Source organism: Dipodomys spectabilis, unplaced genomic scaffold (genome assembly GCF_019054845.1).
Source record: "Dipodomys spectabilis isolate Male_0828 unplaced genomic scaffold, ASM1905484v1 ptg000288l, whole genome shotgun sequence".
Classification (NCBI taxonomy): domain Eukaryota; kingdom Metazoa; phylum Chordata; class Mammalia; order Rodentia; family Heteromyidae; genus Dipodomys; species Dipodomys spectabilis.
In genome coordinates this window covers 7,720,001-7,733,324 of record NW_024870965.1, presented here as the reverse complement: position 1 = coordinate 7,733,324, position 13,324 = coordinate 7,720,001, and the positions used below count along the sequence as shown (strand labels likewise).

Here is a 13,324-nt window from a genome sequence, read left to right as displayed (position 1 = left end):
GTACTGAATTGAATCTTGCTTTGACTGTACACACACACAGTAACTCGAATTCAGAGGAGGCCTGATAAGCCTTAGGAGCCATCAGTGTTCTAAGCTAGAACCTTCCAGGCTTAAGCCGTGTGCCTGATGCTGTGTGCATCACCAGTAGCTGCTGGCTGTTTGCTTATGTGGTAATTTAGTCAGGTACCCTGGACACACCCCAGATTCTCTCCCTGGCCTTCCAGCCAGGGGGGATCCAGTACCCGCTGGGGGATCTTGCAAGAGAAAGTGTTCCTGGGCAGGAAGCAGACTTGCAGGATGTCTGTGCCATCTGAGGTGGCCCCGTTGGAGGTGGTCCCCGTTGGGAGCTGGCCCGCAGGAGGAGGTGGTCCCAGTTGGAGGTGGTCCCCGTTGGGAGCTGGCCCGTAGGAGGAGGTGGTCCCAGTTGGAGGTGGTCCCCGTTGGAGGTGGTCCTCGTTGGGGCTGGCCTGTCGGAGATGGAGATGGTCCCTGTCATTTACCTGTGCCGGCCAGCGGCCCAGGTGGTGTCAGATTCCGCGTGGGTCTGGCCTCCGGCTTGCCCCGCGGCCTGCCTGCCTGCCTGCCTGCCACGTCCTGCACCGCACAGAGAAGGGTTGCACCCCGGGGCGGTCCCGGCCCCCTCCGCTTTCCGAATGTGTGGTATGGGTGGTCGCGCGTGGATGCGCGTGGACGCGCGTGGGGGCCGGCGAGCGCGTGTGGACGGGTCCCCCGTGGTGGGCGGCCCAGCTGGCCACCGGGGACCTGGGGCCGCCTCCTCTCCATGGCTTGGCCCGGTGCCGAGCCGGGCTCTGCGTGGGCCCTGACCCACCTCAGGGGCCGCGCAGCGCGGGGGAGTCCCGGGTACCCCTCCGCAGCTCTTCCTGCGCGCCCGGGTCCTCCCCACTGGAGGCGGGGGGCGGGGGGGAGAGGGGGGCGGCGGGCAGGGGAAGGGAGGGAGGGGCGGGCGGGCGGGCAGGGGAGGGGCGGTGAGCGAGCCCGGCCCGCCCTCCGTGGTGCCGGCCGCTGGCAGGCGGAGCCCGGCGCCGAGCGTCCTCGGCCAGGGCTCTGGGCGCAGCGCGGGCGGCGGCGGCGGCGGCGGCTCCCGGCCCCCGGCTCCCGGTTCCGCTCCCGCTCCCGCTCCCGGCCCCCGGCCCTCGGCTCCCCGGCTCCCGGCACCCGGCTCCCGGGTCCCGGCTCCCAGTCCCGGCTCCCGGTTCCGCTCCCGGCCCCCGGCTCCCCGGCCCCCGGCCCTCGGCTCCCCAGCTCCCGGCTCCCCGTTCCCGGCTCCAGACTCCCGGTTCCCGGCTCCGGCCCCCGGCCCCGGCCATGGAGCCTTCGCACAAGGAGCCCGAGGCGGCGGCGGCGGCGGAGCCCCGCGCGGCGCCCGCGTCCAGCGGGGTGGTGGTGCAGGTCCGCGAGAAGAAGGGGCCGCTGCGCGCTGCCATCCCGTACCTGCCGTTCCCGGTGGCCGTGCTCTGCCTCTTCCTCAACACCTTCGTGCCGGGGCTCGGTAAGGCGCGGCCCGCCCGGCCCGCGACACCGCCGCCCGGCCCCAGCCGAAGCGCGGACGTGGGGAGGGCGCGGGGCGTGGGGAAGTGCGGGGCGCGGGGAGGGCGCGGGGCGTGGAGAGGTGCGGGGCGCGGGGAGGGCGCGGGGCGTGGAGAGGTGCGGGGCGCGGGGCGTGGAGAGGTGCGGGGCGCGGGGAGGGCGCGGGGCATGGAGAGGTGCGGGGCGCGGGGAGGGCGCGGGGCGCAGGGAGGGCGCGGGGCATGGAGAGGTGCGGGGCGCGGGGAGGCGGGGCGTGGAGAGGACGCGTGGGGCCCGGGGAGGCGCAGGGCGGCGCGGGGCGTGGAGAGGGCGCGGGGGGCGTGGAGAGGGCTGGGGCGCGGGGAGGCGGGGCGTGGGGAGGGCGCGCGGGGCGTGGGGAGGGCGCGCGGGGCGTGGGGGGGCGCGGGGCGCGGGGGGGCGCGGGGCGCGGGGCGGCGGGCGTGGGGAGGGCGTGGGGAGGGCTGGGGCGCGGGGAGGGCACGGAGCGTGGAGAGGGCGCGGGGAGGCGCGGGGCGTGGGGACGGCGCGGGTCGTGGGGAGGGCTCGCGGAGCGTGGGGAGGGCGCGCAGGGCGCGGGGAGGCGCGGGGCGTGGGGAGGCGCGGGGTGCGGGGAGGGCGCGGGGCGTGGAGAGGGCGCGGGGTGCGGGGAGGCGCGGGGCGCGGGGAGGCGCGGGGCGTGGGGACGGCGCGGGTCTTGGGGAGGGCTCGCGGGGCGTGGGGAGGGCGCGGGGAGGCGCGGGGCGTGGGGAGGCGCGGGGTGCGGGGAGGGCGTGGGGCGTGGGGAGGGCGCGGGGAGGCGCGGGGCGTGGGGAGGCGCGGGGTGCGGGGAGGGCGCGGGGCGTGGAGAGGGCGCGGGGAGGCGCGGGGCGTGGGGACGGCGCGGGACGTGGGGAGGGCTGGGGCGTGGGGACGGCGCGGGACGTGGGGAGGGCTGGGGCGTGGAGAAGGCGCGTGGGGAGGGCGCGGGGCGCGGGGAGGCGCAGGGAGAGCGCGGGGAAGGCGGGAGCGCACGGTTTCCGACCCGCCACGAGGGTTGGGTTCCGGTCAGGAAAGTCTAGAAACTTCTTGGGGCGGGGCCGGCTCCTGGCCGGGTTCTCCGGTTCTCCCTGTCGGGGCCCAGGAGAAGCGGCCGAGCTGGGCTCAGCGGACCCCGACCCCGCGGCGTGCGGCCTGCGGCCTTTAGCTCCGTCCCGCAGAGCGCTGGGGGAGGGACCGGGGCTGGGGCCGGGGCCGGGGCTGGGGCCGGGGCCGGGAACGGGGGGCCGGGGCCACGGGGACGGGGACGGGGGCCGGGGCCACGGGGACGGGGACGGGGACGGGGGCCGGGGGCCGGGGGCCGGGGGACGGGGACGGGGGCCGGGGGACGGGGCCGGGGGACGGGGCCGGGGGCCGGGGGACGGGGCCGGGGACGGGGGCCGGGGGCCGGGGGACGGGGCCGGGGGCCGGGGGGCGGGGCCGGGGGCCGGGGGACGGGGCCGGGGGACGGGGCCGGGGGCCGGGGGGCGGGGCCGGGGGACGGGGCCGGGGGCCGGGGGCCGGGGGCCGGGGGACGGGGCCGGGGGACGGGGCCGGGGGACGGGGCCGGGGCCGGGGGACGGGGCCGGGGGACGGGGCCGGGGGCCGGGGGCCGGGGGACGGGGCCGGGGGACGGGGCCGGGGGCCGGGGGACGGGGCCGGGGGCCGGGGGACGGGGCCGGGGGACGGGGCCGGGGGCCGGGGGGCGGGGCCGGGGGACGGGGCCGGGGGCCGGGGGCCGGGGGCCGGGGGACGGGGCCGGGGGACGGGGCCGGGGGACGGGGCCGGGGCCGGGGGACGGGGCCGGGGGACGGGGCCGGGGGCCGGGGGCCGGGGGACGGGGCCGGGGGACGGGGCCGGGGGCCGGGGGACGGGGCCGGGGGCCGGGGGCCGGGGGACGGGGCCGGGGACGGGGGCCGGGGCCGGGGGACGGGGCCGGGGGACGGGGCCGGGGGCCGGGGGACGGGGCCGGGGGACGGGGCCGGGGGCCGGGGGACGGGGCCAGGGGACGGGGCCGGGGGCCGGGGGACGGGGCCGGGGGACGGGGCCGGGGGCCGGGGGACGGGGCCGGGGGACGGGGACAGGGACGGGGACGGGACAGGGACGGGACAGGGACTGGGGACGGGGCCGGGCGGCCAGGGCAGAGGCTGGAACTGGAACTCGGTGCGGACGTGGGCTTCCCACGGTGAACGCCCGCGGTGCCGGGGCGGCCTCGGCCTCGTGGGCCTCACACTTAGGCGGAGACGCAGGTGGAGGGGAGGGCGGCGGGGAGGTTTCCTGACCCTCTCTCCCAGACCCGCGTGGGGGCGCCTGCGAGGCCAGCCGCCGGGCTCCAAGGGGGTCAGCTGGCCCCCCACCCCAGGCCTCCCCTGACCCCCTTGATCCCCCAGGACCCCCACCCCCAGGCCTCCCCTGATCCCCCAGGGCCCCCACTCACCCAGGCCTCCCCTGACCCCCCAGGGCCCCCACCCCCAGGCCTCCCCTGACCCCCCAGGGCCCCCACCCCCAGGCCTCCCCTGACCCCCCAGGGCCCCCACTCACCCAGGCCTCCCCTTGATCCCCCAGGGCCGCCACCCCCAGGCCTCCCCTGACCCCCCAGGGCCCCCACCCCCCAGGCCTCCCCTGACCCCCCAGGGCCCCCACTCACCCAGGCCTCCCTTGACCCCCCAGGGCCCCCACCCCCAGGCCTCCCCTGATGCCCAGGCCCCCACCCCCAGGCCTCCCCTGACCCTCCAGGTTCCCCACTCACCCAGGCCATACCCCCCTCCCGCGACCCCCCCCTCCCCTGACCCCCCAGGGCCCCCACTCACCCAGGCCACACCCCCTCCGGCGCCCCCCAGGCCTGCAGGGGTTCTCGTGGCTGCTGGGGGCTGTCTGGAAAGAAGGCTAGGGTGGCCCCGCTGGTTTCTCCTTCAGAGGTTCCCGGCCTGGCGGCTGGAGGTTAAGGTCATGTGTCTCAGATCTCCAGCATCTGCTGGGGCTCTGCGTGTGAGGCCTGTGCTTTCTTCTAAGTGGCAGGTAAATACCACCTGGTGGGCCCTTGGCTTGTTGGTGGCCCGGGCTTGGGGGCGGGCTGTCCTCCATCCTGCTGCTCTGCAGGGCTGAGTGCCTTCCCCGGTGGGGGCTGCACAGCGGTGCTCTGCCCCCCTCCCTCCCTCTCTCTCTCCCTCCCTCCCTCTCTCTCTCCCTCCCTTCCTCCTCCCCCCCCCCCCCCCCCCCCCCCGCCATCTTCAATCACGGGGCTTGAACTCAGGGCCTGTGCACTGTCTCTGAACTAGGAGCAATTTTTCACTCAAGGCGAGCGCTCTTTGAGCCACCATCCACTTCTGGTTTTCTGGTGGTTAACTGGAGATAAGAGTCTCACAGACTTTCCTGCTTGGACTGGCTTTGAACTGTGATCCTCAGATCTCAGACTCCTGAGCAGGATGAGCCACAAGTGCCCAACAGATCCCCCACTTTCTTTTTTTTTTTGGGTCCAGTCGTGGGGCCTGAACTCTGCCTGGGCGCTGTCCCTCAGCTCTTCAGCTTAAGGCTAGCACTCTACCACTTGAGCCACAGCGCCACTTCCGGCTTTTTTCTTATGTGGTGCTGGGGAATCGAACCCAGGGTCTAAGGCATGCAAGGCAAGCGCTCTACCACTGAGCCATCTTCCCAGCCCCCCCCCCCCCCAGTTTCTTTTCTTGCCCTGTCCTGGCGTGAGCGTGGTTTGGATGCTCTAGCTGGTGGAACCCCCAGGGGCAGATCCTCTCCACCAAGGCCTCCTGGCTCAGCCAAGGCTCTGCTGACAACGGACAGCGGGCAGGGTCCTGCCCTTGGATGAGATACTGCTCTCCAGCCCATGCACTCACAGCCACCAGGCACCGGGCCCAGGGCTGTGAGAATGAATAAACCAGGCAGGATGCTATTATTCCTTGGGGGGGGGGGGAGGGGTAGAGTGCTCCTAGAAGAGGCACAGCGTGGGTTGGCCTGGTGGCAAATCTGTCCTGTGGCCCCACCAGCCTGCCACCAGCCTACCAGGCTCTGCACTCTGCTCTGGAAGTTGCTCAGATTGCCATCCAAAGACCCTGTCTCTCTTCTGGAAGCTGCTTTCCTTCCATGTCCTCTTGTAGGCCGCTGGGATGAACACGTGTGGGGCTGAACGAAAGCCTGTCTTTGCTCTGTCTCAGGTCCGCCACATCTGCAGGTCCCGCCCCAGGGAGCCTGCCGCCGCCGCTCCAAAGGTGCTACCATTTCTCTGTCCAGGCGTGGGGCCCAGGGTGCTTGGCCTCCTCTCCTCTGCGGGGGAGGAGATGCCTGCGTCTGTGGTCACGCCTCGTGGTCAGTGTAGGGGTAGAACCCGGGGCCTCACACGTGCCGGAGCTTTCCTCCCTCACAAAACAACTTTCACCAGTGGCTGGCAGGAAGGAGCGTCACCCTGGCCCTTCTCCACAAACCTTCCCGAAGATCTGGCCAGTGCTTGGCCTTCCACCCGGAGGACGTTGACAAGTGTGCATCCATTATCCACGCTCATGAGGGAAGGGACTTGTCCGCCTCCGCCAGTCAGACAGTCTGTCGATTGAGGACAGGCATTGGGCTTCCGGTTGTCTATCGTGACTCAAAACAGGGAGCCCACCTAAGGTGGCCGTTAATCTGGTGCTGTGTGTCCGTCCCTTGTCCTCTGCCCCTTCCTGGGGACAGCACCACCGAAGGCTCAGACTGGTTCTCCACGCACTGCGACTTGAAGCATCTCTTTTGTAGATGACTTCTGATACTGTTCTGAGCGTTTATCCATCGCCTGTTTAAATAGATTGTAAACTGAGAACAGCAACTACTTTCAATTTTCTTCTTGAAATAGTATGCTTTTTGTGAACACACCCTGACAGAACTGTGCACTTGCTACAGGTATCAGAGGTCAGTTGACCCAATGCCTTTATTTTATGTGTAAGCGAGAGGGCTGGAAGGTGGAAGAGCTGTAGAAGTTAGCCCCTACTCAGCCCTTCAAGAGAAGGTACTTGATGTATCACCGGGCAGAGGAGACATGAGACCTGGATCAGTGGATACTGCTCAGGACAGCTACTAAGGCTTGGCAGGCCTTGACAATGGTCTGTCTGCCGTGGAGTACCAGGATGGCTGTCCCAGGACCGGTTCTGAGGGTGACGGGAGACAGGGCACTCCCGTGCAGTGGAGTATGCAGAAGTGTAGGGAATTAAAGCTACAATACGAAACAGATAGCAAGCGAGGAAAACAGAAGCAGTTGGTAACTACAATAAAGGCAAAAGGTCATGCAGTCTCTTTAAGATCAAAATGGAAATCATCCTGCCTAATTAGGTCAGAAGGTCAGCAGGCTTCAGGAAAAACTAGGGAGATTCCCAACAATAACAGGAGCGAGAAGGAATTTGGAGGAGCAACAAGATAGATGATATCAATAAGAAAAAAGAAAGGCAATCAGAAAGTTCAGGAGAACAAAAACAGGTTCGTGAAAGGTATAGACCGAATATGAAGTAATCGAAAACATGGCCCGATTTGGAGTGGCAGAATGCAGAAAGCGGTAGATTGTAAAAATGGCTTTTAAGTCTGCATGACCCAGGTCCTGTGACAGCTGTGCCGGCACGTCTGGCTCAGCCGTGGCGGCACTTGCTGAGACATCGGTGTAAACGCTGCTCAATGGTTCTCAACTTCTAGAACGAAGCACAAAGCACTGGGCAGTACTTGAGCAGAGCTGTAAAAGGGTAGGGAAAGATTTTCCACCTGGACAACTTAAGGTGAAAGCGCAGGTCGGTTGTAGGCGTCGGAGAACAGAAGGAGGGGGGCGGCGCTGGGAGGCGGCACTGTGGTTCCCGTTCTCCAGCCCTCCCTGGCTGGGGATTGACCTTCGCTGCCCAGGGCCCCGGCTTGCCCATCTCTGTGGAGAGCGCCCTGTCCCCTGTGCGCTGGTGGCAGGTTTAGCTCTGGCCATTGGCTGAGTGGGACTGGCCGTGCGGCGCAGACCGTGTGAGGGCGGAGGGCCCTGGCGCTTCCTGCTCCACTTCTGGGGAGTGGGGGCCTCAGTTGGGGCCTTCTCCTCCCTCTGGGCTCCTGCGGGCAGAGGTGCTGTTTGAAGGAAGCCTGAGTCGCTGAGCTCTTGGGGGTGCTTGCCATGTTACTGAGGCCGAGGAGGCTCTCGGGGTGGGAAGTGGGGGATGAACCAGCGGATAGACGGCAGAGTGATGTGTTAGGAAAACGGGACCATGTGCCGGGTGGCGTCAGACGGCCAGGGACAGCTGAGGGGCGGTGCTCGCGATGGAGGAGGTCTGAAGGCGAACAGACAGGAAGGGAAGGAGCCATGGTTGATTGGCGTCACCCGCTTTTCTTTCTCCGAGCCGTGCCAGCAGTGTCTGCACACCCAAGCCGTCTCTGTCTTCGGAGTAGCCTCTGGGTCCCGACCCCCACCTTGACATTTCCTTGCCCTCTTATAGCAGTTCCCTGAGAAGTCGGTGTGTGGCGCTGGGCCTCTCCTGCTCTGGTCAGGCCGCGCTGGGGCTCCTGCTGTCAGGCACCTGCCCGGGCGGGTCTGGCTTCCTCCTGGGCCTCTCAGGAGCGCCCGGCACCATTGCTCATGGTGAAACATGGTCTTCACTTGGCTTCTGCCTCCATGTTTCTTATGGCTTCTCTGGGCACCCTTGACTTGGATCTCCGCCCCATTCCTCCTCACCTTCTGCTGCGGCTCACGCCCTCAGCCCTGGACAGGGGTCGTCCGTCCAGTTGTCTCCTAGCTCCTCTGTGGACCAGAAGCTTGTAGACACGATGTTCCTACCCTAAGGCTGGTCTCTCCACACCTGCCCTCAGCTCAGCAAACCGCAGCCTTCCCCGTGCTCAGACCAAACACAGACCCATCTGTGACGCCTCACACCCGCGGCCAGTCAAGAAACACCTCCCCTCCGCTTTCAAACCTGCCCAGCAGCTGAGTGTTCTCCATCTCCACTGCTCCCGGCCCGAGCCTCCGTTTCTCCCGAGTTGTTTCCTTAGTGCCCCCCCCCCCCCCCCGTGCCTCCCGCAGTCTGTTCTCTGTGGGGGCAGCCACAGCAATCCTTTGAAACCTGAGTGTGGCTCACACCTGGAACCTTGGGAGGCTGAGATCTGAGGACCCGCCCGGCAGATGGGTCTGAGAGTCTGGAAGTGGAGAGTGGCTCAAGTGGAGCGCGCTAACCTTGAGTGAGAAAGGCAAGGAGGCGCGTGAGGCTCTGATCCAAGCCTTGTACTGATGTGTGCACACGCGTGCGGACACGCACACTAAAACAACGCGAGTGAGTCGGGCCTTGCCAGTTCTGACTGAAGCGCTCACCGGGCTCCGTGTCGTCGTTATCGTGCCATCCTGTGTGGACGTTTAACCTTGTCGCTGTGAGTAAGACGACCCTTCACTTACCTCGCGTAGTAGGCCGGCGTGTTTCCTGGTTGCAGCTCTAGCACCGGTTCACGCGGACGCGTCGATCGCGCCCGCGTTTCTCCTGGGAGGCGCGGAGCCGGCTCCTCGCTGATGCGGCGGCCTAGCTGAGTGCCGCCAGCTGCCTTTCCCTCTCGGCATATGAACGCCACACCTGCTCTGTGCCAGGGCTGCGCAGGAGCAGGGGACCGGTCGGAGGGCACGGAGCTCGCGGCCTGCAGGGAAGGTGGACACAGTAGCGGGTAGGGTGTGCCCTTTTGGTCTGGTCTGTGGCAGTGGAGAAATGCTTTCCTGGCAAACTTGGTGACCTGGGAAAGAGCCACAGAGAGCTGGGCATGGCAGTGCTTTCTGTAACCCCCATGCTGAGAGGCTGGGGCAGAAGGGTGGAGAGTTCCAGACCAGCCGGGCTGAGGCCAGCCTGGGCTATGTTGTAGGAGCTGTCTCAAACGCCGTAAACGAGCAACGGGATGAGCAGGATGCTGCGGGGTACTGAGTGTTTCCAGTTCCACGCCAGAGTCGTGAGGCCTCAGGGCATTATGGTGCTTGCTTCTCAGCACCGCGGGCCTGACGGCCTTCAGCCCTCTGAGCCGTGCCAGCTGGACGTAGTGCTCTCTCTCAGCCACACGGCGGCCTCACCTCCCTCCCTGGTTGCAAGGCAGCGTGGCCGCCATACCTGCAGAGCTGCCATACCCGTCCATGCTAGTGACATCATCTCCTTTGCCTGGGGATTCCTTCGGGGTACCTGAGATGACCAACTTATAAAGAGTGAAGATGAGAGGCATGAGACCAGAATGCTGGAGACTCATGGGACCAAAATGCTGGAGGTGCATGGGGCCAGGATTCTGGAGATACAGGGGACAGGAGAATGAAGCGCAGGGGACCAGGATGATGGATACTTACGGGACTCGGGACTCGGAGGCTGGAGACACGGGACGAAGATACTCAAGCGCATGGCATCAGGATGTTGGAAGCGAGGGAGGTGCTTGTTGAATGCTGCAGCCAGCCCGAGTCACTCCGAGAAAGACTTGGGAACAACCTGAGGATGAAGGCGCCGCTGGTGACACGAAGTAGGAACGGCACTCGCTTCCATCGCAGTGAGTCATGCAGCCAAGGGAGCTCCACACCAGAGCCCCCCACTGCCCCGCCCCGGCCCGCCGGAAGCTGTTTACTGTACCAGACGCGTCCGTACCTTCACTGTGGAGATGCAAAGCCACGTGGGCCTGTATTACACTGTGTCATGAGGTCCCCCGCCCCACGCTTTCAGCAAGCTTGGCCTGTCGCTCTCTCAGCGTGTTACTCTTTCCTGGTCCCGCTTGCAGTCTCACCAGTCCAGCCCTGAACCCAGTGCTCTTGAGGAAGAGGGGTGGGCGGGGACTCCCCTGCCCTGTGCCCCTGGGGTCCCGAGGGCCGGCCCCTGGCCCGCAGCATGGAGGAGGGACGGAGGGGCGGCGCGGTGCTGGTCTCCGTTGGGGCGGCCTCCTCCGGCACGGATGGGTGCCCGCCCGCGTGTCTGCAGAGTGTCACTGGAGGCCGAGCTGCTGCAGGGAGGCCCAGCAGCCGTCCCCGTGGGACCGGACTTGGGGGGTGCCATCTCGGGGGCTGTGGCGTTGATCTGCTCCGTCGTAGAGCACGCTGTGAAATCACCAGCACCCCACCACCCACTGAGCCATGCTGCGTCCAGAGTGTGCGGTGCCCCCCGGTTTGATCTGCGTGTGGTGCTGCTTGCGCTGAGACTTCTGCCAGCTCACTGTCCCTCATTCTCTCTGTCCAGCTCCTGCCCAGCCCCCAGGCTCTGCTCAGATGCCCCCCACGGCCCTTGGTCTTCACCTCTGCTGTGCAGCGGTGTCTCCTCTGTGGACCTCTCAGATCACTGTTCCTTTTGGCTGTCCTGGTCCTTGAGTGTGAAATCGTCTTCTTGGGGTGAGGGGTAGACTCTCCTGATCTCCAGCCTCCCCCGGGCTGCCTGCTCTTCTTGTTCTTCCAGAACGAAAACACACTCATTTGTCAGTGGGATGGCGGACCAGGACCACCTTGGCTGTGGTATGGCACGTCTCCCCGAATGCCCGTGCATGGCGGGCCCGCCACCAGCCGGTGGTGCTGTGGGGTGCGGGGAGCCTTGGGAGGTGGGGGTGTACTGGGAGTAAGCCGGGGTCTGGCAGGGTGCTGAGTGTGCTGAATGCTTTCTTCGGAGCCAGAACACATCCCACTGTGCAGGTCTGTTTGGGAGAGGTCTTTATTTTCTTCGTTGTTCCTTTTTAGTACCTCAGTTGGAGTTCAAGAGCCATCCCCAGACCTTGAGGGAGCCAGCTCAGACCAGCAGCCCGCGGTTGTCCCTGCCGGGGGTAGGAGGGGGGCGTGGGAGAGAGGCCTCGACCTTGGCTCCTCTGCGGGGTCGTGGGGGTTGAACATGCAAGTGGAGTCTTTCCAGAACCATCGGTGGCCTGACTCACCAGAGAAAAAAGTAAACATGACCATTTTAGGACCCAAAAGCTGAGGCTCTGAGGCCCGCGGGAAGCAGCCCTGCTAGGCTGCTCACAGGTCAGCGGCAGGAAGCCCAGCGGCACTCAGAGGCCAAGCCTCCCCGGCCAGAGCCCTGGTGCTCGGAAAGTCACCAAAGGGGAGTCAAAGAGCCAGGGATCCGGTGAGATGCCCAGTGACTGGGCCACAGTGTGGTCTCTTTTGTCCCATGCAGCCTACTCCACGGATAGTTCTAGAGTAGGTTGTCCTGTGTCAGGAGGCGGATCGTCTGGAGGGGCTGGACGTCCACCCCTGAGCTCCTGGAAGATGGCCTGAGAGGGGTGTGCTCATCTTCTGGGCTCTTCCCAGAGCCTCATTGTTCATGTTTGCCAGGCTCCTCACCTGAGTCTCACTCCCTCCCACCTTTGGGAAAAGACAGGTGACTCCCACATTCAGAAGCAGCCAGTGTGGGGGGCAGGAGACAGGGTGACCCCAGGATTAGGAAGCCGCCCTGTCAGACATCTGGTCTACCGTCACCCTGGCGGGGTTTTCTGATGGATAGTGTGGATGTGTCTCTGCTGTTCAGCACCTTTCGTGCTTCCACGTTTGAGCGCCTAGTGGGGTACCAGCCGTTGCTGGCTGGCACTGAGCTGAAGATGTGCCTTTGGGGCTGAGACCTGGCATGCTGAGCTCCGCTCCGGTGTGGTCATAACTGCTCTTGTCCTGGCAACATTCGCCCCCCCCCCCCCCCACGTTGTACCGATCGAAGTGGGGACGGCTTCCAGTGCTACTTCCTCATGCTGAGAGAGCTGAAGAAATCACACTAGGCCCCGTGCTCCCAAGAAGTGGGCAGAGCTCTGTGCAAGCAGCTTATCCCGCTGACCGGAGCGGAGATCAGCCCGGCCACCCCCTGCCTTCCGTACTGAATGGCTTGAGGCCAGTCTCTCTCCCGTCCTGCTCTGGCCTGAAGACCCTCCCATCCGGCATGCACCAGCGTCCCCAGCCCTCGCCTTCCAAGTGTCAGGCCAGAGGGTGGCACTGTCTGCGATGGGGGGGGGGGCTTCTAGTCACCCCCACAACTGCTCCTGCCCTCCACTCCGCCCTTCCTCTGCCTCTTAGGCCGGGGTGGGGACAGTGGTCACCTCCTGCCCTGCATTCCATCCAAGAGCCCTCACTTCTGCCAGAGCCCCTGAGCATAGAGATGATTGGGATTTGGAACCCCCAGCCCTGAAAAGCATCCCTTCTCCTGCCACTCCCTGCCCCCGATTTCCCTGAAGAAGTTGGTTTCTAACAGTCTTGCTCTCAGAAGCTGTGGAAGCGCCCGTTGGTGGAGCCTGAGCCTCCTGCGGCCGAAGAAGCCTGGGTGCTTGCAGCGGCCACACGACTCTCCTGCTTCGCTACCACCGTCCCAGGGGGCTGGAGGAGGTGGCCTGGGAAAGGCGTTAGTCGGGGCCTGGGTGGGACCCCTGGCCCAGGCTCTTCACCGGCAGTGCCGGCCCTTGGGCTGGGCTCCAGATCCTTTGTCAGCCTGTTCCTGCTCCGAGGACCCCAGCAGTAGGACCCGGAGTTCTGTTCCACGCTGTCGGGGCCCTGTGGCCTCTGCTCACCCGGTCAGAGCTCTGGCTTAACGGCAATTCTGTCTCTGTTTCCTTGTGACAAGCAGAAGCGTCCGAAGCAGCACATCTCAGCCCGCATCCTTCCTGCATCCTCCCCGCTCTGAGCCCAGTCATTTTGCTTTCCTGCTCCTCTCTCTCCCCTCTCTCCTGTGGAGACCGAGGCCAGGCAAAGACAGAAATCAGTTGCATGGGTTGGTTTTTCTTCCTCACTCACAAAAAGATCCTCCACTGTTTGCATTGTTAAAACTGCGATGATTCCGTGTTATGAGAAGAGTCATCAAAATATGCC

At 66.3% G+C, this 13,324-nt stretch overlaps 1 protein-coding gene across 1 annotated transcript in view; it reads left to right on the top strand.

Moving 5' to 3' along the window:
- The first annotated feature begins 1,326 nt into the window (after positions 1–1,326).
- The window catches only part of Stum (stum, mechanosensory transduction mediator homolog), a 26,925-nt gene continuing 14,927 nt past the window's right edge, over positions 1,327–13,324 (top strand). Inside the window, exon 1 of the mRNA XM_042701268.1 lies at positions 1,327–1,510. Within this exon, the coding sequence (XP_042557202.1) occupies positions 1,327–1,510 (184 nt within the window). The remainder of the gene's footprint in view (positions 1,511–13,324) is intronic.